We start from the raw sequence: 26,869 nt of genomic DNA on the forward strand, positions 1-26,869 counted from the left end.
GCCCCTACCCTTGAAGCGTTGCCGAGGCCACCCCAAACCCGGAATAAGCTAGGTCTACGTTTGCACTAACCACCTGCTGTCATGTTTGTGTAATAATTGCCATGTTGTAATATTTGCAGAAACAATGGAGAACGGACGAGACGAGCAAGCAGAAGAGGTGTTGGGGGACATAATCTTAGCCGGAGGTGATATCTTGTCGTATCTTAACGACAATGATGGTCTGGAAGAACAGGGTGAAGAACCAGGCTATGGTGATCGAAGAGTGGAGGAGGAAAGACATGATTATGATGGCTCCGGTGACCCAATGCTGGTGCAAGAAGGAGCCCGTGGTGACGGCTCCGGTGACCGAACAGAGTCCGGCCAGGTAAATATATTAGTTAAGCCTGTGCTGACTAGCTAATTGATGCATTCATTGTTTTGGTATGTACACATATTAATTAACACTCGTCTTTCTTCTTTTTTCTAGCCCTCCGGATCGAGCACAACTGCGGTAAAGAGACGAGGCCCAAAGAGAAAGTTGCGCTCGGATGAAAGGTCTGAGATCACAGCAATCGCGCGCGACGGCCAACCGATTGAACCCATCCGGACAAAGGATGCATTTGCTGCTCAGTGCGGGGTTCTAGTTAGGGACAAGATCCCGATCAGCATCCAGCAATGGTATAAGCCTAAGAAGGAAGACCCTGAGGTGTCTTTTGTCAATGATATGCTGAAAGATGATCTTTGGACTGAGCTGAAGGCAAATTTCACCCTACCGGCAGAGGAGGATCCGGAGAAGCCAGTTATAGAGCAATTAATCAAGTCTCATGCTCTTAAGAAGATGGCAGACCTATTCAGGAGGTGGAAGAATGAGCTGAAAACGTTTGTCGACAAAGAAGAGACACCAGAATTCATCGGCCGGTATGAGAAGATCAGAGATCACTGGCCCGCATTTGTGGCCCACAAGACATCGAAAAAGAGTAAGAAGATGTCAGCGACAAACAAGAAGAATGCTGCAAAGAAGAAGCTTCACCATCGCACGGGGTCAGGTGGCTACCTCAAAGCCCGACCTAAGTGGGCCAAGGTTGAGAATGATCTGCTTGAAAAAGGGATCGAACCACAGACAATGAACTGGACAGACCGTTGCCGGACTTGGTTCTTCGGGGCTGGCGGAACCTTGGACCCTGTATCAGGGAGGTGCGTTTGGACGAACGAGCTTTTGAGAATACCAGTCAAGAAGATTCAGCAATATATCGATGCAGCGCAGGAAGGGACGTTCGTTCCAGACAGAGAGAACGACGAGCTCACAATGGCCCTCGGGAATCCTGAGCACCCTGGACGGACACGAGGCACGCCAGGCTCCGTTCCGTGGAAGGCTGGTTTTCCGGACGAGGGCGGTTACAAAAGCCAGGAGAGGAGGAAAAAAGTGGAGCAGATCCAAATTCAGAAGCTGCACGAAAGGGTTCAAGCGCTAGAGGAACGAGACGGCAATCGACATGCCGAAACTGCCCCCGAAGCTACACCGCCATCTCAGCGGAGAAGCGGCGTGGCTTCCACCGAGCCGCTTCAGCTGGAGCATGCGGCTCCTGCTAGCTACCCCGTGGATGCTATCACGGAGTCTCAACATTGCCACCTTATGGCGCAATGGCAGAACTTCAAAGTCAAGGCGGCTGTTGGCTCTGTTTTACCTCCTGAACCCGGCGCAACCTACCACTGCCAGCCGATTCCAGAAGGATATGCTAGGGTGATGGTGGATGAAATAACGGAGGGATTTGAGGAGCTCCAGCTTGACCACCCTACCGGTGAAGGGGAGACTCGGCTGGGTTCTGCTCTGAAGACTCCATGCCTATGGCGGAAGGAGCTCATCAAGCTTCCGAACTGGACGGCTCCGGCGAGTAAGGGCACTCCGCCTCCTCCTCCTCCGGCGAGTGATCAGGGAACTCAGCCTCCTTCTCCGGCGCGTGGCGGCACTCCGCCTCCTTCTCCGCCAGCGCCGGCGCGCCAGAGCAGCCAACCTCCTCCTTCTCCGCCTCATCAGCAAGGGCGGAAGAGACCCGCCGCCGCTGCGGCTGCTCCGGCACGTCGTAGTCCTTCTCCTCCGCCTCGTAAGCAAGGAAAGAAGACAGCCGCAGCCTCTCCGTCTGCTCTGCCGGCGTCTAGCAGTACAGCTGCCAGAGGCGGGAGGCAATACAGATTCAGTCCTTCTCTGAAGACTCCAGAGAAGTTACCATACGAGAGGACCGAGGAGGAAACCAGGAAGATCGTGCGAGCCGAAGTGACAAACTTCTTTGAAGGGGTGAAAGCAAAGAAACATCCACCTCCGGAGGAGAAGGTAGATCCGGTGAAAGCAAAGCGCACTCTGGCTGCCCTGACAAAACCACCAAAGTCTCCGCCGAGAGGCAACTATGAGCGCATTCTTGCAAAGACATATGCCGAAGCGGAGCGGTCGGGAAGTACTGTCAGTGATCAAAGGTTAAAAGAACGACGAGCTGGGAAAAAAATTGCCCAGCTCGGCGAACAAGCGAACCAATCGTGCCCCCCGCTCAAGGTGTCAAAAGACATCGTCGCTAATGATCCGAGTATGGTGCCCGGTTATAGCAATCTTGGAGATTACCTGCCCGACGATGTACATTATGAAATCATGGAGGTGGACGAACACAAATACCATTACGGGAAGCCTCTCGTCAAAGATGAAAGATCTCTAACAACGATGATGCGAAGACTACATGATTGGTACATGAAAACCTGCAGAGAGTCTGATGGGATGGATATTTTGACGCTGAGAGTTAAACCGGAGCATGACCTCGTTGGAATTGATCTGCTGAATGTTTCATTTGAGGATTTCTTCCAGTTTTACAATCAAAAGGCCCTCGATAAAACAACGATCACTTGCTACTGTCTGTAAGTAGCACTACTTCTGTCATTAAGTCTCTCTATATAGGTCAGCTCTTTCATTGCATGTATTTATAATTATCCTCACTATATTATGCAGATTGAAGATTGTCGAATTGAAGAAAAGACAAATCGGTGATATTGGGTTCATTAACACAAATCTCATAGATGCATATACGGTTGAAAAACATCCCAAAGAAGCCGAGGCCAACTTGCTACAATCGTTGGTATTAAATCAAAACAAAGATATAATACTCTTTCCTTACAACTTCAAGTGAGTGTTACTGTCTTGTGCATATTCGGTTTCCCTTATTAGTCCAGGTTATGGTAATGTAATTGATGACTTATGCATGCATGCGCAGCTTCCACTATATTCTCCTAGAGATTAAGCTTGAGCAGGGAGTAGTAACCGTCTTAGAGTCGAGACGAAAAGATCCCTAGGACTATGCGAACATGACTCAAATGCTCGAGAAGTAAGTTAAATCGATCATTATCCACCATATCAGCAAGTTTGTTCATTTCCTGATATCAAGTAATTGTTTTCTTTGTCTGGCAGGGTTTGGAGAAAATTCACCTCAAAAGCTCCAGGACTGCCGAAGAAGCTGCAATTTAATCACCCGAAAGTAAGTACTATAGTAGCATGTTCTGCGCGTCTCCTAGTGATTCAAGCGCTAGTTTCATCAATACCATTTAGCATGCTTGCTTATCAGTTTGATTGACCTCTATTTCTTGTAAAGTGGTTGTGGCAGGAACCCGGGAATAATTACTATGGATACTATGTTTGCGAGTCCATCCGCTACACGACCTGTGAGCGGGGCTACACTGAAGAACAATATGAAGTGCGTAAGCAATAATATTCACAATTTTATTTTATTACCATCATTTGTGTTGAGTTTCATTTATTCATATATATATGTATTGACCCCCTTCTTCAAATTAGATGTTTCGGAAGCGGGATGAACTCCTAGCACCAGATCGTATGCGAGGAATTCAAGAGGAATTGGCGGCATTCTTTCTTGACCACGTGATCGCTGAAAACGGAGAATACTATGTGGACCCTGTGTTCCTACAATTTAATTAGGAGATTGTATTGTAAGAGATAATTATTGTATATATGTAGCCGGTAGTGTCGGATAGATATACGAGAACTTGTTATTCGACCAATATCTCGGAGAAGGAGAGGTGGTCGATATCACTTCTCTCTGTATGCATATGTTCAGGACGATCTTCTGTTTCCTTCATTTGATTACTAGCTAGCGTGTCTACTCCTCTCCATACGTATATAGTACGTAGCGTCGACCAAGCACGGAGATAAGAGAGGACACTTCTCTCTATTAATTAGCTAGCTAACACAATATATGAAACACCTAAATTAACCCCCCAAAACCCCTAAACCACCCCCTTTAAAAAAAACAAAAACCTCAGCTCCTGCCAGCTGCTGACGCGTGGATGCCTATTGGTCCCGATTGGTGACACCAACCGGGACAAAAGGCCCTGCCTATTGGTCCCGGTTGGTGGCACCAACTAGGACCAAAGGCCCCCCTGCCTGGGCTGGCAGCAGCGGCCACGTGGAGGACCTTCTGTCCCGGTTCGTGTAAGAACCGGGACTAAAGGGTTAGGGCTTTAGTAACGACCCTTTAGTCCCGGTTCCAGAACCGGGACAAAAGGCCTTTACAAACCGGGGTAAAAGCCCCTTTTCCTACTAGTGGTAAATGGAGTAGAACAAGTGTCACACTTTTTGAAAACTTACTGTATGGCTTATGGATAGAGAATAAACACGACGAAATTATCAATATTCTCCGGTAAGTGCCCACAAATAGTGAGAGATGCACTGAAGGGCCATCTTCAAGTCCCCGCTGAATCCTTGAGCGACAAATATTTGGGAATGCCAATGGATATAGGGCACTCGAAGAAAGGAACGTCCAAATACTTGAGTGATCGTGTCTGGGACAAGGTGAAAGGATGGATGGGCAAACTACTTACAGCAAGTGGCAAAGATGTGTGTATAAAATCTGTTTACTCAATGTCATGTTCGAATTTCCTAACAGTTTAGGTAAACATATAAATTCTATTAACCTATAGGTTTATGTTTCAAACTTCTTAGAAAACCACCTGAGTTTCACTTTGCCAACTCAGCTAGTGCAGTCAGCACGGGTTAATCTAAAACCACCTAAAATTCTGTCCAAAACCACCTCGATGCCCAATTGACCCGGTTTTGGACACTCCTTTTTTCCGAGGCAAGGGGAAACTATACTTTCCTCGCAAAAGAAATACGATGTGCCGCACAAGGGGCGGCCCAGCTAATTCTGGTCGGCCCACCTAAGGCAGGGGTATACGGGGTCCAGGTCCAGCCGCGGAGGCTCGCACCGTCGCACGCTGGGCGTTGGTGAGCCCTGAAGAAAGAAATTCCCCTTCTCTCGCTCCCCCCGTCCCGTGATGGCAGCACCGGCGCCCGGCGCCGGCGCCGTCGAGGTTTCCATGGTACCCCTCTCTCTCGCTCTCGCTCTCTCAGACCTCGTGGATCGTCAATTGCTCATCGGCCGGACTGAGCCTACGCGATTGCTGATCTAATTGGCGTGGTTGAAATCAACTAGGGTTTCACATCACGGATTGGCGTTCGTGTCATGCAGGACGACAAGGCCAAGGCGTTGGTGGCCGCGAAGATCAAGGAAGGGGAGTACAAGGTGCGGATGATAGGAGAGTACGCGGTGCGGACGGACCGCGCGATCGATGCGCTGGAGAAAAAGGTGCAGGACATCGAGGCGGTGTGATGGATCTCGAGCTGATGCTCGGTGAGTACTGCGCCGACCTCTCGGACATGCACAAGGCGCGCCACTACTACCGCGCCACCTCACTCTCGGAGGAGGAGAAGCTCTACCTCCACCAAATCGACGACTTCGCCACCGCCACCATCGCCGAGTACGAGGCCAGCGTCGGCCCCGTCCCGGCCTTCGACAACCACCTCAGCCTGTTCAGCAAAGACATCCCACTGGAGTTCCCCGAACCCTTGGCTCCCCCTCCGGCTTCTTCGGCTTCGGCTTCGTCTTCGGCTTCTCACCACGAGTGAGTTCTCGCTCCTTGCACCAGCATTCATGGTCACTATGCCTTTTGCCGGTTCCTTGCGATTGCAAACTAACTAGTCTACAACCATTTCAGAGTTTCAGAGTAGTATGCCTAGAACAGGCCAGACTGTATGTCTGCCCAGTTTCAACTCGAAAGATGAAGTAATGATGTAGGCATAATGGGAGATTTATCTCCTTGGTACTCTTCTATGTACTGTATCTGATTGTAGTAACCAAATAACGGTTGAGATTTTGTATAGTTCCTAGATAGATTAATCACAGGCCAGTAGAAATGTGCTAGTACGGTAGTACCTTTGATTTATTCCACAGCCAGTAGAGCTGTAGAGGTGTGGTTGTAGCTCTATTACCTTGGCTCCCCCTCCTGCTTCTTCGGCTTCGGCTTCTCACCACGAGTGAGTTCTCGCTCCTTGCACCAGCATTCATGGTCACTATGCCTTCTGCCGGTTCCTTGCGATTGCAAACTAATTAGTCTACGACCATTTCAGAAATGCAGAGTAGTATGCCTAGAACAGGCCTGTATGTTTGCCCAGTTTCAACTCAACAGATGAAGTAATGTTGTAGGCATAATGGGAGATTTTATCTCCTTGGAACTCTTCTGTGTATCCGATTGTAGTAATCAATTAACGGTTGAGATTTTTTATAGTACCTAGATAGATTAATCACAGGCCAGTAGAAAATGTGCTAGTACGGTAGTACCTTGATTTATTCCACAGCCAGTAGAGCTGTAGAGGTGTGGTTGTAGCTCTACTACCATGGGCTAGTAGTAAACTGATCATCTATTCAGGGTCAAACCAATCTATAATTTGTTCCTGGCTGCCCTCAAGATCTGCAAAGGGTCTTCACCAATACACCCCCCTCTGGTTTGTCTTAGTAGCGAAACAATGTGACTGCCTAGATCTAGTAAGTTACTACTTGTTTCTTGATCTGCTTGAGTTAATATCAGATTCACCGTCGATTTGTTTCCTGAATGGCCTTTCATCCCAAACCAAAGTACCAAACTGTAGATTAAAGTGTTAGGTGTGGCGTGGCTTGGGCTGTGGACAATGCCTTCAGACTTGCCCGTCCCAGCTCCAATTATGTCTTGTTCTATCTGCCTCGGAGCCTGGCATTCACTATTTCACTGCACACTTGATTATTGAAACTAGAAATGAATTGCTTTAGGGTTATAGATATCTTCACGTGTTCTGTTTGGTTGGAGACACCAAGAACTGGAGAACTTTGTGAAAACAGTAAGATCAATCACAAACGGTGAGTAGGATAACAGGATGCAGTTACTGATTTAGCAGCCCTACTAAATAGATGTAGGTGGTATTCCATAGTATAACACCAGTAACTTGTGCGTAGAAAACAAATATGCCTTTTTGAACTGCCATTTTGATTGCTTTTGTTCTATTTATATATTAGCTACATAATGTTTGTGCATATATATAGGTGGGAGTGGGAGCCCAGCTGTGGCTTCTGGTTCGCCCCCCATGGAAGCGCGTTTAGCCACTTTCAACTCAGAAAGATGAAGTAGGGATGTAGGCAGAATGGGAGATTCTATCTCCTTGGGACTCTTCTATGTGTCCGATTGTAGTAGGCAATTAACAGTTGAGATTTGGTATAGTACCTAGATAGTGGTTGTAGTAAATTGTTCAGGGGCACAAAAGTAGCCGCTCGGTAAAGTATTCAGGGTCAAACCAGTTAATCTATAATTTGTTCCTCGCTGCTCTCAAGATCAATTGTTCAGGGGCACAAAAGTAGCCGCTCGGTAAAGTATTCAGGGTCAAACCAGTTAATCTATAATTTGTTCCTCGCTGCTCTCAAGATCTGCAAAGGATCTTCACCAATTATTATTCTGTTTCACCGAACGTTTACCATTGCATTGCTACACACTGTTTAGAGCCTCCAGTTTTGTCTTAGCAGCAAAACGATGTGACCGTCTAGATGGAGTAAGTTAGTACCTGAATTTTGATCTGCTTCAGTTAATGTCAGGCTCACCATTGATTTGTTTCGTGAATGGTCTTTCATCCCAAACCCATGTACCAAACTCTAGATTAAAGTGTTAGGTGTGGCGCGGCTTCAGCTTGTGGACAATGCCGTCAGACTTCTCCATCCTAGCTGCAGTTATGTCTTGTTCTGTCTGCCTCTCAGAGCCTGGCATTCACTATTTCACTACACACTTGATTTTTAAAACTAGAAATGAATTCCTGTGGGGTTATAGATATCTTCACGCGTTCCATTTGTTTGGGGACACGAAGAAGTGGAGAACATCCCAAAAATGGTGAGATCAATCACAAACAGTGAGTAGGATAACAGGATAAGTACACTTGGAAAAAAGAGAGGCAGTTCCTGATTTAGCAGCCGTACTAAATAGATGTAGGTGGTATACCATAGTATAACACCATTATACGATAGTTGTATTTATCTATTAGCTACATATAATGTTTGTGCATATATGTAGGTGGGAGCCCAGATGTGGCTTCTGGTCCGAGCCCCCGTGGAAGCGAGTTTAGCCACTTCGGTAAAATTCGGCGGGTTCGGCTTGGGGTCTCCTGTAGCTCCTTAGAGCATGTTCAATGCTGGAATCTTCAAGAGGCGCTTAGAAAGAGAAAAAATAAATATCAGAAAACAAAAAAGACCTAAGCGCCCTACCCGGTCAATGCTAAGCGCTAACTTCCAAGGCTAATTACAACCACAGACGCCTTGCGGAGCGAAGAAAAGAGGCCTAGCGTCCGGTGCAAATCTTTGCACCGATGCCACACTTGAAGCTGGGATTCGATGGGGTAACTGCTCATCGGCCGGGAAATCGATTGGAAATTCATCCTGGCGCCCTTCTAAGCATCCAGCGTTGGAGATGCCCTTAATATAATTCCGCGGGGTACCTCCCCTATTGGACTATTTTTTTTTAAATGTCTGTGCACATATTCAGTTGTGTTGTTGACTATCATGTAGGCCTGCTGTGGACAATGGAGGGGATGTTGCATGCTAAGAGATGATCACCTGGAGCACCCTATCCCTTTCATTTCTTCGGCCCCGTCATCCAAGTCAGCTATCATGGTTCTAGGGGTTTGTACCTATTTTAAGCACGTCTGCAGTTTGACTGGCGGTGATTTTAAACTTGGAGCTGTAAGATTGTCAGTACGGGTGTAGCTATGAACATATCTGATGTATGCGAACGTGTTGGTTCTAAAGTGTGATTCATGCTTGCATTGCTCTGTCCCTCGGTGAATTACGAATGCTATCATCACATCGTTTCTATTACTGGTGCATCTGTTGGTGGATCATGGCTGTTGGCGTGTTGAGAATTGGTCGAATGTCAGTTCATATGGATGATTAATTTAAGCTGTCCATGGTTTCACCTATTTCAGTTCTGTTTTAGCAACACAGTCTCAATTGTTGGACTCTTTTTCTTTGAAAAGACAAGAAAACAAAAAATCATGCAATATGCGTGGGGATTGAAAAGTGATCATAAGGTAGAGCTATTCAAAGAGGTAGAGCTTCCAATAATAAGTACGAAAAAATGCAAGCCCTCACAACCAACCAAAGCTGAGAGAGGCTAGCAATCTTCCAGTCATCCGATCCCAAGTTCCCTCCCTGATCAGATGTTAAGCAACACATTTCCTTTTGACTAAACCGTTGGGATCAGGAGATGAGGCATACACATGGTCTGGTTCTTCTGAGCTTAGCGGTCGTTTGTCAAGTACTGTATGTTTTAAGAACGAATGTACTCCTAGTAACTAGTTTTGGCTTAACTGGGTCGACAATGTAGAGATGAGGCATAAACACAGCAACAAAAAGGGCGCAAACAGGCTCAGCTAGTAGTAGCAGCAGCAAGGGCAAGGCAACAACATAAGCCACCACTACATCCAATCCAAGGAAAACACAGCACCTGCTATCCGTTTGGTTCTACAGTGATGGGATTATATAGCACTTGCTGTACTTTGGTTCTAAATAAGGTGGTGGGATATACAAGTTCTTCCCAATGCCGGTAAATGTTTCGCGACAGGGAAAACCGCACCGCCTAGGGGGCTACAGGAGCTCACTTCTTGCCCCGGCCCTTGGACTTCTTGGATTTCTTCTTGCTCTTTTGCTTCTGTGCCGCCTTTTTTGAGGTCGAGGCCCCAGCTTCTCCCGTGTCAGGTTCGTCGTCATCTGAGCATCTGTCGGCATCAGCCTGAGGCTGGACAGCAGCATCACTGCTCCAGTCATTCATGCTTTTTTTTGTCGCTTCACTTTCAATCCTCCTTAGGCTTGCTTCAGTCAGCACCCTGAGGATCAGCTGCAGTTTGTTCTCACCTTGGCGCAGCTTCTCCACAGCAAGAAAAGCTCTTCCCCTCACCCTGTGATAACCAAAACAAATTCGCGCCAAGTGGTAATTTTTCAGAAGACATGGGGATAACCTATTCATGTCTCTTACACTAGTCTTGAGGGTACAAAGCATGCAGAAAGATGCCACTCTGCATGCCTATCAATTGCAATGTGGCATTTGTAGTACTGCATTTAAGAATTTTATACTTGGCGCTGAATTAACATTCGCTTACCTGTCAGAACCATTTTCAAACTCACTGCAGATGCGCCTGACATCGTCCAGCAATCGTTTATCAATCCCTGCTGGAGTGTTACTTTCCAGCCATGGAAGGGCACTTACAAGGAGTTCAATAATATCCCTTGGATTTTTCTGCACAAATTAGCTTTTTTAGAATAACATGGCAGCTGGGAACAGTGGGACAAACTGGATGATAACAAAACAAGCATTATAACATTTGAAACTCACCAGGCCTTCGGCTCGAAGAGTCTCAAGCTTCTCAAAGAGTATCTCATCAGCTAAATCCATCTCACTACTACGCTCCATCTCATTATCCTGTGCATCCTTAGGAATGTTTCCAGAAATAACATTGCCAGACTTATTACCATCAGATTTTTCAGGCAACGGAGTCTCTTGCTTTACATAACTTGCTTCTTCAGGACACAGAAGAGCCATTATCTTCGGAACATCATACAAATCCTCCTTGCTAATCATATAAGCATTTAAGTTTTGACAGTCTACCGGGCTCTTGGGTGTACCAATAACTACCATATTATCTCCGATTGCGGCGAGTGCATCAGCAAGCACTCTTGTGAAGTTGCTCGGTGTGCGAGACTTAATTTGCAAAGCATGTACAATCTTCTGAGAGAACTCCACAGGTAAATCCTTAAACACTTCATTCCTCAGGAGGTTATGTGTGACCTCATAGCAATTCCCCAGAGAAAGAGTAAGGATCAGTGGATAAAGTGTAACAACTAGTCTAAGGAGGACCGGTTTGTATGAAGTACTTGAAGGACATGAAGTCTTATGTACCCATTCCTGGAGCATATGCTTGCTCGTCAAGATAGCCATAATTGTCTGATATATGAAACGGCCTGATGTGTATGCCAAACGATCAAGATCAGAATCTGGGCTCGAGTTAGATACCAGGCAGGTGTCAATGTAAACCTTGCTGGTACGGCACTCCAACATATTGACCAACAGAGATTTCGTGCAGCATATAAAATCATTCTGTATTAAGCATGATGAAGCCATAAAACCAAGGCACTCCATAAGACCCACATAGCATATTGGGGATATGTAGTCTAGTTCATCCTTCCACTTCACATTGAAGGTAAACTCAAGAGAACGCTTAAAGTTCGAGATCAAGGAGGATCTATCACCACCACTGTCAAGAAATCTTTTGAAATATTGAAAAAATTCTGCCCAATCAGAACTATTGTCCAGGTACTGCAGTAGTCTTGAAAGTAGCGCTTCATCCAATTGTGCTGCATGAAGCAGGAGCATTGTTGTTCTCCCAAGATGCCCGTGAGTCAGATTTTTATTTGCTGGGCGAAGATTTGAATTAAGAGAATCAGCAATCAATCCATATGCAGCTGGCGAGTCAAGTAGACGCAAGAGGCTCCTTGTTGTCCCATCTCTCCACACAAGAAAAACTAACTCAAAGAAGCGACGCCCGCAGAGAACAAAAAAGCTTCTTAACTTCATGGAACTTTTTGGCATACTGAACTGTGGTTCTTCCAGAAACTTTGCTATCTCATTTATGATAAGGATAGTTCTCACCAGGGTATAAGAAGATGATGACTTTGGAGAAATTTGAACAATGGCCTCCAACTTCTTAAGTACACTGAAACCAACAGAAGACAGCTCATTCATCCAGAAACACTGAGCACATGAATAACACTGAGGGGCACCCAAGAAACATCTGTTGCCATCTTGCTGCAAAGAATTTCTGCCAGCAGTAGAAAGCCAACTTGCATTCACGTTAAGCACCACATATCTGTCAGCTTCACCATCTTTTCTCAATCCAAAGTACTTGGCACAAAGATCTTCATACATAACTGCATAATCATTTAATTCTGGACCATCGGCGTGGCAAAGTTGAGATAGTACTTTGATTATGATTGACTTCCAGTTATTCCAAACATAAAACAGAGTTTGGGGTGACATCTGGTTAGAGGCCAGCATATCATTACAACTATTTTCATCCTCAGATCCTGGCCCTAATTCTATATTGTATCCAGAGGCTCGAGACTGGAGATGAACATCAAGAATCGAACGGGAAGCAACGAGTTCAACTAACAAGTTTGCACATTTTCTGCCCTCAACCAAAGTGCAATTTAAACTGGGAAGAGACTTATTCACATCTGACAGTGCATCAGCTTCCACGCAAACAAAGCAGTAGAAGCACTCGGATACCTTTTCTGCCATCTCTTTTGCTTTTGAAAGCAACTGTTCCTTCTCTGCATATCTTTTGGGAGGCCACCCTCTACTATTTGAAGACCACAAGGAATCCACAATGATATGGAGGAGGAGAAGCCGTGTCGCATCTTCAAACAAGCCTGCCTTCTCGAGCATGTCTACCTCCAGTAAGACATCTCCATTATGCTTTGCTATTCCTGCAGCTTCTAGGAAATTACCCATCTCCATCTCTAAACTCAACAGTTCATCAACAAGATTCCGAGAATTTAGGAATGCCCGTACATAATCCATAGAGCTGAAAGCTTTAACAAAAGGCATCATATGCTTTATGTCACCACGCTCAAAATAATGTTGAGCACAATTATCCAGATACTTTGTTCTAATTGCAGAAACCTCCAAAGATTTCGAATTCTCAAGCGAATGTTCCTCCTCTAACTGCTGCAGAAACTGTAGGCCCAGATTGAATAATTTTTTCCCTTTCGAGCACATGGAGAAACACTTTGTGTAACATTTAGCTTTCAAGAACACTTCAGCTGCCTCCGACCAGCATTCAGCCATAGCAAAACAATCACCAGCATCCTCAAGTTTAGAAGTACCGCATTTTTGCATATAGACCATACCTATGGCAAGGAACACAATGTTTAGTCAGACAGAGCTTCATGGAGTGTGAGGTAAAACTATCCATATGAAAGCTAAAAATTAGCATGTCCGTAATTTATGTAGGGATATCATTTCGAAAAAAACGTTTTGAAATTTGATGACATTTACTTATATGGCAGCTCTTTAAGGACAACGTAAAACGTTACGGAATGATGAAATCTCAAAGTATGGATACATCTTGGAAATTATGGAGAGTTGGCACACCTGCTTTTTTGTAGTCACCTAATTTGATATAGCAAGTAGCAGCTTTCTCATGCATGCCTATGGACTCGTAAATCTCTGATGCTGTTTGCAATGAAGCCTTGCCCAACTCCAAATTTGTTGAGATGACACGGTTAGCAGTCGCTACAAGTCCAGCAGCTCTCGCCAACTTCTCTCTATGTGCATCACCGGCCTTTTCAAAGCACATAGTAGCCATCTCGAATTGCCCCTCATTGAATAACTATAAAAAAGAGAGAGAACTAGTGCATTGGAATAACAATGGTAAACCTGTAAGTAGGTACGCGCCATGACCCGCCTAACAAAGAATTTGTGTGCATAGAACAACTGAGACAAAAAAACATGAATTTCACAAGACTAAGAAGTAAGAACACACAGAAATTACTCAATAGGCAACATAATGCATAGCATGGTAAATTAAAATTGGCTTTCCAGACTAAATAAGTAAGATGACCAACCTTGGTTCCCCGTAGCCTCCAATCATCACTGCTGCTCCCCGTCTGCATTGCCTGAATGAGGGAAGAATCTAGTAATCTAACTTCTACTAGACACAACTTCTTCCAGTAGTCAAACATTGGTCGACAGTAATCCTCCGTATTTTCACATATCCAGAGTCTTTGCCTAGTGCGTGTGATTGCAACATATAGTTGCTTCAGCTCTGAACAGAGAAGATAATGCTTGCTTCTGTCGAAACCCGGATGAGAGATCTCCTCAGAGTGTGATATAATATCTCTATCTTTCATGTAGCCATAGAGAACTCTCCATTTGTTTCTTAAAGGCGACGAACCAAAAAAGTTGTACAACAGCACATCCTACACAATATCTATGGGGTAAGTACACATTTTGAAACAGTGTTCTACAACTAAAATATTTTGCAAAATGAACAGAGATGAAACTAAATTTATAGGCCCATACCTGAAACTCAAGGCCCTTACATTCAACAATGGTCAAAACAAGAGCTTGTTTACCAACAAGATCAATAATTTGTTTTTTGGCAGCATCATCACGAACCAGTATGACTTGCTCAGCACCAAACCCGTGCAGGTTACCATGTTTGGTTTTGCTTTCTCCAAAAATGGTCATAATTACATTTTCATCGTTATCAGACTCCAGCAGCACAGGAGCTTCTCCGTATACAAGTCCAGTCTCTGGATTAAGCTTGTCAACACTTGATGGGAAAAAGAAGTACAGAAGGCTCATGATACTTTGTGCCATACGGAGGATGCCACAATGTGTGCGGAAATTTTGAGACAGTTGGAACATATCAGAGAGATGGACCTTTTTACCGTGTTTAAGTCCTTGATTTGACGCTTCTGTTTCTGCCAGGAATGCAGTATAAAAAAGTGAACGGATATCTTCAAACCTGAAATCGATACCTCTTGCTATAGTCTGTGCAGTATCACCAGCAAAAAGGAAGCCTTCCTTGATGTTCATACAGACATACTTAAGAAGTGCTATTTGTGTCATGGTGAGATCCTGTACCTCATCTATGTAAACAAAATCCACCATATCGCCATGGTAGCCCTCGGATACAAGACTGCTGTGAAGACTATTGACAAAATCTGACAAATCAAACTCCTTGGCAGTACATTTCATACTCTCATATTCAAGGAATATATCATAAATTTTATCTCTCTTCTCATTGTTCAAAGATGAAAATCTTTTATCTGAAAGCATCACATAATCTTGTCTTCCCAGTTTGCCAGTACAAGGCCTGCTTGCTTGATATGCACCCTTAATATGAGAAATTATTTCGGTGAAGACAGTGGATGCGGCAAATTTCTTTGTCAGATCTGCATTGAAACGAGGCCAGTAGAAAGCAGCAAATTTTTCATAGGTAACTTCCTTCAATTCAATAAAAGTTTGCACTGCACGAGATCTTGAATGGCCTCTCTCAAAGCTAGACTTCATTTCACCATAAAACGCATCAAAAAATGATGTCCGGCATGTTCCATCAAGCATCATCAAAAACTTACGATATGTTATAGTAAGAGGATAGTGCTCATGGGGTAGATCACAAAAATTGTCAGGAATTTCTGTAAACTCGTCCAGGTCATCCATGATGTCATGCATGTGAAGAATGCTAGGCTGGCCAGAGATATCACCGGTGCCAAACCTATAGGGGGTTGAAATAAATACAAGGATTATTGTTGGTACAAATCATGAAAGGAGCAAAGCAAAAATCCTTCAAAGAAATCATCGAACCAGTTTGTAATATAATTTTAAAAAGAGCATCAAGCAAGGCTTGGTTGGCTAGTCATGTGAGTGGCTGAGTGCTCGCCCAACCCAGCCACATTCAAGGCCAGGCATGCAAAGTGGTGATCATGATTTATCTTCCCCTTCTATAAAAAGCCACTGGGGTAGTCCCAATATGTGCAGTTTTTTTAATAATTCCAATAATCATACATATAAAGAGAAAATGCATCTCAGATGGATAAAAGATTAACCCTTCAGAAAGGTATGACAAAGGGTCTAGAGAATATGAGGTTAGAAATGCAGTAGAACAGAGTACTCTGTGTGTGTGTGTGTGTGTGGGGAGGGGGGGGGGGGGGGGGGATGAGCCATGCCTGAAAATCATTTCCAAAATGGTGTAAAACACGTACAAACTTCTAAGTAGAGCTCTAGTTCAACAGATTTACCTTTTAAGTCCAGAAATGTGATTTTTTATGGCTGAACACAACTTTGGGCTTACAGTGATAAACACTTGTTTCACAGAACTTTCTCCTGCGTCCTTCAGTGGCATAATATTTTTGTGATCCAGCCCTGATAAATCATCTCCCAAATGTAGACCTTGGGAGGCAATCAATGACCGTTGCTCTTTTTGAATCAGTTTCATTGTCAATACAGTGGTTTTTCCGGTGCCTGACCTCCCAAGTATAAAACTAGTGAGCGGGAATTGGATTATCTCCTGCTCTTCATCAGTTAGTTCAAAGGGGATGTCGATTTCAGATCCATCAGTAGCTGTCAGCAAATGCTTTGCCACACCAGATGATAAAGAGTAGAATTTCATTAGCAAGAAGCTTTCGCTAACTTTTGAATTCTCCATGGCATATGATGTATCCACGAGATCATGCTCCTCATGAGCATCAGCTTTGCAATCCTTGTTATAGCGGATAATATCATGCTCAATATGCCAAACCATAGGAACCTCCAGTTTCCTGTTATACACAACAAAGGAGGGCAAAAATTAGAAGAATGTCTACAGGCGGTTCATTTGTAGGCATGACTATTCACAAACAGTTCATCTCTCTAAGTATCATAAGTATAAAAAATCCAAGTACCACAGTACTATAGCCCATTAACAATAAAAGAAACTCATACCCCTGTGTCTGCACTCTCCTGCAATGATCCAGGTAATCATCTGTGTACATGGAAAACAGATTCTCGAGACGTTGAACAGTTCTGGCAACATTTTGCTGTGACACTAGGTCCCAAATTCTTATTATCTGAAAATACCTTCCTTCGGTTTTCTCCACGTCAGTACTCCAAACAAGATACAGGTTTCTGACCTTGTATATTTTTGCAAGATGAGAAGCACCAGGTATATCAATGTTCTTAACTGTTGTCCTCCAACCATCTCCGAGTCTGATAAGCTTTTGGAGTACTTCCTTCCTGAGCTGTGGTGATTTTAGTTTGGTGAAAGACTTTCTAAACTCGTCGCTAAGAATGACCTGTTGAAAATATGAATACCAAAAATGGAACATGAGAAAAAGTGTATATGACAAACAAGAAAGAACAGTGTGTTCTTCAAGAATACTACGAGGTTCACAAGATGGTACTATATACTCCCTCCGCCCGGAAATACTTGTCGGAGAAATGGATGTATCTAGACGTATTTTAGTTCTAGATACATCCAATTTTATCTATTTGTGCGACAAGTATTTCCGGACGGAGGGAGTAGAAAAGAACCGCGTAATTGACATAGCATGGTACAAAGTAGCACATATCCTGAAAATCTTAATTACAAACCTCTCGCAATCCAATTACAGAGCAAACAGCATAGCAAAGACAAGTGAACCACACACATGATTCCAAAAAGTATAAGACACATGTACATACATGTGGTTTGCATGTATATTCATGAATACAAACAAAATCACACTATAAAGGAAGTGTATATTCAGCATGAGCCTCATAAGACACATGCACATACATGTGGTTTGCATTGTTGGTAACTACTAGAAAATATGAAGTATGGTCAAAGTCAAACTGGCTGAAACCATGGTAATTACCTTCCATCTAGTATTGCTGAAAACTGCTGAATCAGCATTAAGAAGATCGTCAAGTTCATCAAGCTCTTGCTTTACTTGCACAACCAACTTACACATGGTTGCGTCATTAGTGGCACTGAAAACACATTTACGTCTCTCTGCGTCAGCAACAAGGTCTGTCCATTCGGTCCCACTTTTATATAGTGTATGAGCGTTCCCAACAATCCAAAGACAGTGCCTGCATGAATAAAGCATCCATCAGATAATTTATATCACCAGTCTGACATACTTCGAACAGCAATAGAACAAGGGACCGCAAAAATATTGATGCACACCTTGCTCTAGTAAGAGCAACATTTGTTCTTTGGTTATCAGCAAGAAATCCAACAACTCCTCTCCCATTGGATCTAACAGTTGATAGTATTATTATATCATCCTCTTCTCCTTGGAAACCATCAACGGACTTCACCCGCACATGAAAGCCATCACATGTATCATATTTTTTGCCAAGCCGACTTTTAATTGCATCAACTTGAGCTTTATATGGAGAGACCACACCGATGCTGAGCCCTTGATCTGTTCTTTTCCAAGCTGCACAAAAACATAAGTGGTATGCTTACTGAACTTTAGGGACCAATCTTTGGACAAGGCTACTGGAAGAATTTCTTCAGCAAATTTAAGTTGATGTACCCCCAAATCATTGACATATCATTGCTTTTCCACTACAAAGTCTGAAGATAATAAAATTTACTAAAGCGGGCACATGCAGTGGCCAACTACTCTAACAGAGCATAAATGTTTCATCTACTTAATGTTCTTCTTTTTCTAAATAAAAATGTAAATTGTCTGCTGAACAGTGCAATAGAATTGAAATTCATAAAGCTGGATTGATGCAATTACCATATCACGAGATACACATAGAAAACTTCACAGACGTACACTATTGCAGAGAACAACTTTCTACCAATGAATGTTATCAAGTATGCAGCACAAGAATGGAAGACCACACAAGCTTCTAAAGATCCCATGTTATATTAGCCAAGTCCTTCTATAAAAAAAACTAGAAAGGAAGACATTAAGGTTAAAGAAAGGATAGAGCTGAGCTTAGACATACATTTAAAGATGGTATGGATTAGGTGCAAAACAACAGCAACTTCAACCATGTTTCTGCGACTGTTTCCTGTGCCCTCTTTGTCTTCCCTTCCATCAGTGACATTTATAAACGTGTAGCTGCCAAAAGGGAGGCATGTGTAATCCTTGTTATAACTTGGAGACAGGACATTGGAACCATCTAAAATCTTCCTCCCATAAAACTGAGTATTTGGAAATAAGCTGATACAAGGATTCATGCGATACTGTATATTCAGCAAATGTTTATCAAATTTGAGCATAACCAATCTCCCAAATAGACTTGTCTCAAATCCAGCTTCTTTGCATACCTAGAGATAAACAATGAAAGGTAAGACTTAAGAATATCAAAAACAGATCAATAACAATGGAACATGAAAGAAAGATAAGGCCATTACATTTTTTTTCAAGAAAAGTAAGTGTTTCAGTATCAGAAGTTTATCTTGTTGATAAATGCACCAATATAATTAATAAAGGAAACAAGACAATATAAAGAGGGTGAGGCAAAACCTTACTTTGCTTTTAACCATTGCACTCAGCTGACAGTCATCTCCTACCAAAACAACATGTTTTAACCAATGCAGACGTAGTGGGATCACCAATTCACACTCCCGCACTTGAGCAGCCTCATCAACAATTAATACATCGAGGGGTGCAATCTCCATGTGATGTAACCGATAAGAGCTAGAGGCGGTACAGAAAAGAAGTGTTGCATTACGTATGCAGTAGCTCTGGACCCAGTCTTTGCCTACTCCAGTGGGTAAATTAAGCGAGTGTAGCAGATCTTTAAGCAACTTAAGGCATGAAGACCTTGCTCCGTCCAGTTCCTTCTCAACAGAAGATATAGGCTGTGCACAAACAGAGTTTTCAGTTGACAGGTAACCAAGGCCCGTTTTCAAACCCTCTTCGGTCAAGTCTACATTGCACAGAAGGGTCCCAAAATTTTCCAGCATATTCAGCAATGAAGATATATTTATGACACTATCACGAGAAAAGCACCTTCCAGGAAGGTGAACCCACAAATTCATTATGCATCTTTTTAGAGCTATTGCTGTCGCATCAAATTGTTTCTTTATGAAGTCCAGAAAGCACACTGGATCAATTTTGCCATCATCCTCAAGAAGCATATCATACCGTGAAGCAGAGTCTTCAAAAAAGGATATCATTGAAGCTATTCTGTAGTTCCATCCGGACAATGATGAAAAGCATTCCACAAGTTCATCGACACGAAAGTCCAAGAAAACTTCCTGAAGATCCTCGGTGATGTCCATGTTAGACCTGTTCCCAAATAGCAAGATATCTCCAAGGGAAGAAGGTAGACAAATGTTGTCAATGTGCTCATTGAAATCCTTCAAGTTCTGAAGGAAACGAGTGCAAACTCCAACAACAGCAACATTTGTGGAAGCACAGGTAAGAGTTCTGCATTTCAAACACGCCAAAACCCACAGTAAAGCGCTAACCGTCTTGGTCTTCCCAGTGCCTGGTGGACCCCATATAAGCTTCACGCGGTTCACATGCCCACATCGTACAGCTGAGATGATAGATTCAATAGCATCTAATTGCGATTGATTAAGCTTAACTGACAGTAGTTGCTCTGTGTAAGAAGCCAAACAGCCCCCATCCTGTTTAGCACACATACGGCAAACATCCTCACCCTGCAACAGAGCCAACAAAGAGGAGCTCAAGAAGTTAGGCCCCATGTATACCAATTTATAATGGTGATGAAAATAGCAAGTAAAACTAAAATGCGAAAATTCATTTCATCTTACCAGATTTGTGGGGGCTAAAAGCAACTTGATTACTGCGAAATTTTCGTTCATGTGTGTATCGAAGGTAAGTGCTTTCCATATCCGTGTGTTTGTCGTGATATTATTGAGAAATATTGCATGCTTGAGTTTGTTTAAATCTTCTTCTTCCAAACAATTATTCTTTGCAACTTTGACTCTGAAGCCCTTCTGGTATTCATCATCCATAGAAACCTCAGTGACCATTGCCAAGCAATATGTCACACCATGGCGGTTTAAGTCCTCTGCAGCTTCAGGTTTTACGCTAGACAAAATATAGATGTCACCATTCCTCGCAGAATAAGCCCCAGTAGAAAAACCAGCATCATTGTCCCAAAAGTCCACATCCATAAAGTATGATCCTGGTTTTCCTGCTACCTCCATGGAAAGTATTTTCGACGAGGGTGCTTCACTGATGAGTTCAAGGCATGAGCACAGATCTGATCTTGTTTCTTCAATCAGAGGCACACGATACGACGTGAGATAGTGATTAAGTGACTTGAAGTTGCAGGGAATAGTCTCAACCTAAACACAAAAGAGGTCATAGACGAAATATGGTTATGGGTAGCAAAAGATTCTCCAACAGTTCTTGAGCACAAGAATGGCATGTAAGTAATGCTAGCAAAATAGCTATCTGGTCAATTTCATCTACTGCAAGAGCAAGCAATGTTCAATACAGGGCTTAAGTTGTTCATATCAACCAGACATAATATTCTCATTGGAAAACAATTTATAGTTTCTGCCACCAGATTGTACAGCATCACAACATGTATGTCTCTTATTAGGATACATATACTCCCTCCGTCCGAAAATACTCGTCGGAGGAATGGATGTATCTAGATGTATTTTAGTTCTAGATACATTCATTTTTATGCATTTCTTCGACAAGTATTTTCGGACGGAGGGAGTATATGACTTACACGCCCATCATCTCCCAACAGCCATTTCAACTTACACCATGTATTATCCAAATAATTTTTAGAATGAAATGGGCTAGATGATGCTACAGCCAGCTACAACACTTGACAAATGGTGGTACGTCATGGGCATGGCAAATTAGTGTGTCATCCTTCTCAACAGCAATGGGCACACCCATCAGTGACATAAAATTTATACGTAACATCTAGTTAGCCCGGATCAGCACATATGGCACCAACAGCAACATGAAATTTCCTGAAATACCATGTGTTACCAAGCACGCAACAATTATGTTGCCATCAGACGTCCAGGAATGGCACTCAGCACATGTCAATTGCACATCCATGACACGTGGACAGAAAACCCCTCTAAACCCCAGCGCACGGACCACACACAGACAAAGCACCATCATTTGGAGCATCCAATTGACCCAGCTTTGATTGCACATAAAAGGCAGCAAACAACAGCGCGCTAAATGCAATTAACATCATATTTAAGCACAACCAGAAACCTAGAGCGCATATGCATGCATACGCTTCGCCGGTCCGGGGCCCATACATACGCACAGGTTCCGAAAAATAAAAAGGCTCAAGCTTGCAAAAAAGACTAGAAATTGCAGGCAATAGTCCCAACCTAAACACAAAAGAGGTCATGGATGAAATATGGTTATAGGTAGCAAAATATTATACAACAGTCCTTGAGCACACGAATGACATGTAATTAATGCTAACAAAATACTAGCTATCTGGTCAAGTTCATCTACTGCAAGAGTAAGCAAGGTTCAATACAGAGCTTAAGCTGCTCATATCAACCATAGACATAATTTTTCATAGCAAAAACAATTTATAGTTTCTTCCACCAGATTGTACAGCATCGCGATATGTATCTCTCTCATCAGGATACCTATCATTTCCCAACAGACCTTTAAAACTTACACCACATATTATCTAATGTTTTTTAGCATGAGACGGGCACTTGACAAATGGTGGAAAATCATGGGCATAGAAAATTAGTGTGTCATCCTTTTCAAAAGCAATGGGCATCTCGGTCAGTAACATAAAAATTATATGTAACATCTAGTTAGCCTGAATCAGCACATATGGCACTCACAGCAACATGTAATTCCCTGAAAACACCACGTGTCACCAAACGCGCAAAAATTATGTTGCCATCAGCACATGCGAATTGCACATCCATGACCCGTGGACAGAAAACCCTTACTAAACCCCACGACCACAGACAGACAGAGTACCATCATTTCGTCATTTGGAGCATCCAACTGACCCAATTTGGTTGCGCATAAAAGGCAGCGAACAACAGCACGCTAAAAGCGGTCAATCAAGGAAGACCAGCAGATTTAAGCACAACCAGAAACCTAGCACGCATATGCTTGGCCGGTCCAGGGTCCATACGTACACACAGATTCGAAAATAAGAAGGCTCAAGCTTGCAAAAAAAGACTTAAAAGTTACAGGGAACAGTCTCGACCTGAACACAAAAGAGGTGATGAATGAAATATGATTATAGGTAGCAAAAGATTCACCAACAGCTCCTTAAGCACAGAAATGGCATGTGATAAACAGAGTCAATTTAATCTACTGCAATAACAAGCAGGGATCAACATAGGGCTTAACAACAGATAATTTCTGCTGCCAAATTGAAATTGTACAACATCGCAAGCTGTATCTCTCTCTCATTAGGACACATAACTTACACACCCATCATCTCCCAGCATTCATTTTAAAACGTCTTGTGTAAACTTTTTTGGGAATGAGACTAGATGGTGCTACAGCCTGCCCGGTACAACCCTTGACAAATGGTGGCACATGACGGACCTAGCAAATCAGTGTCATTATTTTCAAGAGAAATGGGCAATTGATCAGTAGCACAAGAATCGTGCACAACAACCCCGTTACCCCGAATTAGTCACATACGGCACCAACAAGCAACAGCAATACTTACTGTACTTCCCAACGGACATATATCATGCGCCACCAGACGCTGAGCAATTACATATGCTGCCATCATCAGGCACAAACAGTCCATTAATGGCACCCGGTACACGGCACTCGCACATCCATGACACGTGGACAGAAACCCCCCTCAAAACCCTAGCGCACGGACCCAGATTGACCAGCAGAACGCGGCGAACGACAGCGCGCTCCACTGGGCGCGACGGATCGATCAAAGATAACCGCCGGACTTAAGCACGAGAAGCTAGCAGAAGCGATGCACGCGCCGGTCCGGGGTCCGTACGACGTACTAGGCGCAGATTCGAACCGAGCAGAAAGAAAAGAAAGGGCCACGCTTTGCAAAACCGCGCGTCGGGAGGGAAGGATGGGTGGATGGCGCCGGTGGGTGTACCTTGTCCCTGTAGAGGTCGTCGTCGCTGATCTCCTGCGCCGTCCAGGAGAGCAGCACCTCCTCCAAATCCGCCTCCCCCATGTCTCCGGCGCGCGGACGGCCGCGCTCTGTGCCCCCCCCCCCCTGAAGCGGTCACGCGCGAGCACCCGAGCGAGCAGCAGGCGGCATTTGCGAGCAGGAGGAGGGTGAGGGGGAAGGGGGTTTGGCTGTGGTGGTCTTGGCCGTGTGGAGGAGGAGTCAAGGTGGTGGAGAAAAGCAAAGCAGAGAGAGCAGAGCAGAGGAAAGCAGGGGCGATCAAAATGGGGAAGGGAGGGGGGCTCAGACCGATCGGCGCAGAAATCTTTTGCTTCTGCGGGAGGGAAAGAGGCTGCTTCCCTCCCTTGTTGGGACGCGGGCCCAGGGATGGGAGGGGAGGGTGGCAGGCAGACGCGGTGAGTGAATGCTCGTGAACGTGTAGCCATGGTAAAAAGTACAGGCAGTGGAGGAAAGTGGTCTGTCCTTGCTGGGTTTGGTCGTTCCTTTCTTTTTCTCCTCTCCGGGGCGACCGGTCAGGGTGGTGGTTCACGCCGTGTTCTCCTCCCAAGTAGCACTACTACGATAGGCAGACCACGCATGTGTTCTCCTCCCACGACTGTGTTTCACTGGTGCTACGTTTTCCCTGAACGAGTGACGGGTCACGACGGACCTCAAACAGCTCAGTAAAGAAAAACTATAAACTCAACTCATGTATATATTGCAGTTGCAGTACAGCAAAGAAAGGATACAGATGGAAACCGAAATTACGAGTCAGTCCAATCACTTTGCAGAGAGGCCCCTGGATGGACACGAGAAGAAGACGACAATTTGGTCCACCGCCTTCAACGAGGCTCCGGCACCAGGCCAAGCTCGCCATCGTCGGGGGCAGAGCCACTTGGGATATATAGGGGCTTTGCCGGCGCTCGATCACCATCCGAACTCGGGTGAAGAAGAAACGAACACTAAGCCGCATCCAGACCTGTATCCCTTTCGACATCTTGTCCGGGAGGGAAATGGCCGCCATTCGGCGAGAACAGTCAGGGATGGAACAACCTGAGCTGCTGGAAAACACCACTCAGAAGAAGTGCGAGACTGAGTAGCAGTAGGTGCTACAGATTAGAGGTCGGGAACCCGTCTTCGACACGACGGCCGATTCCAGGATAATGGAAACAAGCGCCACCTTGACCTCCTGGGCCGCCACCTCGATGGTTGAAGAAACGGGGAACAAACGCACCAACTACGCCAGATTGCATTGCCTCACGAGCTTACTTGAAGAGCTAGCGGTGGATCCGAGCTTGCCGAGAACTGCGTGTTCATCATGAGGCGCCATTGGAAGTGACTGAACGAAATATGCCCTAGAGGCAATAATAAAGTTGTTATTTATATTTCCTTATATCATGATAAATGTTTATTATTCATGCTAGATTTGTATTAACCGAAAACTTGATACATGTGTGAATACATAGACAAAACAAAGTGTCCCTAGTATGCCTCTACTTGACTAGCTCGTTAATCAAAGATGGTTAAGTTCCTGACCACAGACATGTGTTGTCATTTAATGAACGGGATCACATCATTAGGAGAATTAACCATCTTTGATATTGCTATTGCTTTCTTCATGACTTATACATATTCCTCTGACTATGAGATTATGCAACTCCCGAATACCGGAGGAACACCTTGTGTGCTATCAAACGTCACAACGTAACTGGGTGATTATAGAGACGCTCTACAGGTGTCTCCGAAGGTGTTTGTTGGGTTGGCATAGATCGAGATTAGGATTTGTCACTCCGAGTATCGGAGAGGTATCTCTGGGCCCTCTCGGTAATGCACATCACTATAAGCCTTGCAAGCAATGTGACTAATGAGTTAGTTACGGGTTGATGCATTACGGAACGAGTAAAGAGACTTGCCGGTAACGAGATTGAACTAGGTATGAGGATACCGACGATCGAATCTCGGGCAAGTAACATACTGATGACAAAGGGAATAACGTATGTTGTCATTGCGGTTTGACCTTTAAAGATCTTCGTAAAATATGTAGGAACCAATATGAGCATCCAGGTTCCGCTATTGGTTATTGACCGGAGATGTGTCTCGGTCATGTCTACATAGTTCTCGAACCCGTAGGGTCCGCACGCTTAACGTTCGATGACGATTTGTATTATGAGTTATGTGTTTTGGTGACCGAAGATTGTTCGGAGTCCCGGATGAGATCATGGACATGACGAGGAGTCTTGAAATGGTCGAGAGGTAAAGATTGATATATTGGACGACGGTATTCGAACAGCGGAATGGTTTCGGGACATTTCAGATATTTATCGGAGAACTGAGGGGTTACCGGAACCCCCCGGGGAAGTAATGGGCCAACATGGGCCATAGGGGAGAGAGAGGGGAGCCCACAAGGGGTGGTGCCCCCCCATGGGATGTCCGAATTGGACAAGGGGAAGGGGGCGCGTCCCCCCTTTCCTTTCCCCCTCTCCCTCTCCTTCCCTCTTTCCCCCTCCATGAGAAGGAAAAAGGGGGGGGGGGCGAATCCTACTAGGACTGGAGTCCTAGTAGGACTTCCCCCTCTTGCGCGCCCCCTGGTGGCCGGCCACCTCCTCTCCCTCCTTTATATACGTGGGCAGGGCACCCTGTGACGCCCCCGATCCAGATCAGGGACTCACGGGAAGATATCACAACACAACTCTAAAAGTAAAATAAGTCATACAAGCATCATAATACAAGCCAGGGGCCTCGAGGGCTCGAATACAAGTGCTCGATCATAGACGAGTCAGCGGAAGCAACAATATCTGAGTACAGACATAAGTTAAACAAGTTTGCCTTAAGAAGGCTAGCACAAACTGGGATACAGATCGAAAGAGGCGCAAGCCTCCTGCCTGGGATCCTCCTAAACTACTCCTGGTCG

The 26,869-nt window shown here is 44.4% G+C and overlaps 2 protein-coding genes across 2 annotated transcripts; one reads left to right on the top strand and one right to left on the bottom strand.

Moving 5' to 3' along the window:
• Nucleotides 1-5,204: 5,204 nt before the first annotated feature.
• LOC109770727 (uncharacterized) lies at nt 5,205-9,142 on the top strand. Its single transcript, XM_020329437.4, has 3 exons — nt 5,205-5,349; nt 5,499-5,931; nt 8,886-9,142. The coding sequence occupies exons 2-3, from the start codon at nt 5,639-5,641 to the stop codon at nt 8,920-8,922; spliced, it is 330 nt and encodes a 109-aa protein (XP_020185026.1). The 5' UTR covers nt 5,205-5,349; nt 5,499-5,638; the 3' UTR covers nt 8,923-9,142.
• Nucleotides 9,143-9,538: 396 nt separating this feature from the next.
• LOC109770732 (uncharacterized) lies at nt 9,539-24,268 on the bottom strand. Its single transcript, XM_040399695.3, has 14 exons — nt 23,944-24,268; nt 20,648-21,187; nt 19,394-20,533; nt 18,865-19,189; nt 18,086-18,341; nt 17,772-17,988; nt 16,861-17,210; nt 16,179-16,697; nt 14,455-15,655; nt 13,998-14,351; nt 13,525-13,762; nt 10,708-13,280; nt 10,475-10,611; nt 9,539-10,273 (listed from the first exon to the last, which is right to left on the bottom strand). The coding sequence occupies exons 1-14, from the start codon at nt 24,022-24,024 to the stop codon at nt 9,973-9,975; spliced, it is 8,232 nt and encodes a 2,743-aa protein (XP_040255629.1). The 5' UTR covers nt 24,025-24,268; the 3' UTR covers nt 9,539-9,972.
• Between the last annotated feature and the right edge of the window lie 2,601 nt (nt 24,269-26,869).

This window comes from Aegilops tauschii, chromosome 2, assembly GCF_002575655.3.
Source record: "Aegilops tauschii subsp. strangulata cultivar AL8/78 chromosome 2, Aet v6.0, whole genome shotgun sequence".
Taxonomy (NCBI): domain Eukaryota; kingdom Viridiplantae; phylum Streptophyta; class Magnoliopsida; order Poales; family Poaceae; genus Aegilops; species Aegilops tauschii.

Excerpts from the sequence above, each read along its gene's own strand:
- LOC109770727 (XM_020329437.4), top strand. The coding sequence starts at position 5,639 with ATGGATCTCGAGCTGATGCTCGGTGAGTACTGCGCCGACCTCTCGGAC. Across the intron at positions 5,932-8,885 it reads TCTTCGGCTTCTCACCACGA|GCCTGCTGTGGACAATGGAG; the intron begins GTGAGTTCTCGC and ends ACTATCATGTAG.
- LOC109770732 (XM_040399695.3), bottom strand. The coding sequence starts at position 24,024 with ATGGGGGAGGCGGATTTGGAGGAGGTGCTGCTCTCCTGGACGGCGCAG. Across the intron at positions 13,763-13,997 it reads GGAGGCTACGGGGAACCAAG|TTATTCAATGAGGGGCAATT; the intron begins GTTGGTCATCTT and ends TCTTTTTTATAG. Across the intron at positions 13,281-13,524 it reads AGGTGACTACAAAAAAGCAG|GTATGGTCTATATGCAAAAA; the intron begins GTGTGCCAACTC and ends TCCTTGCCATAG.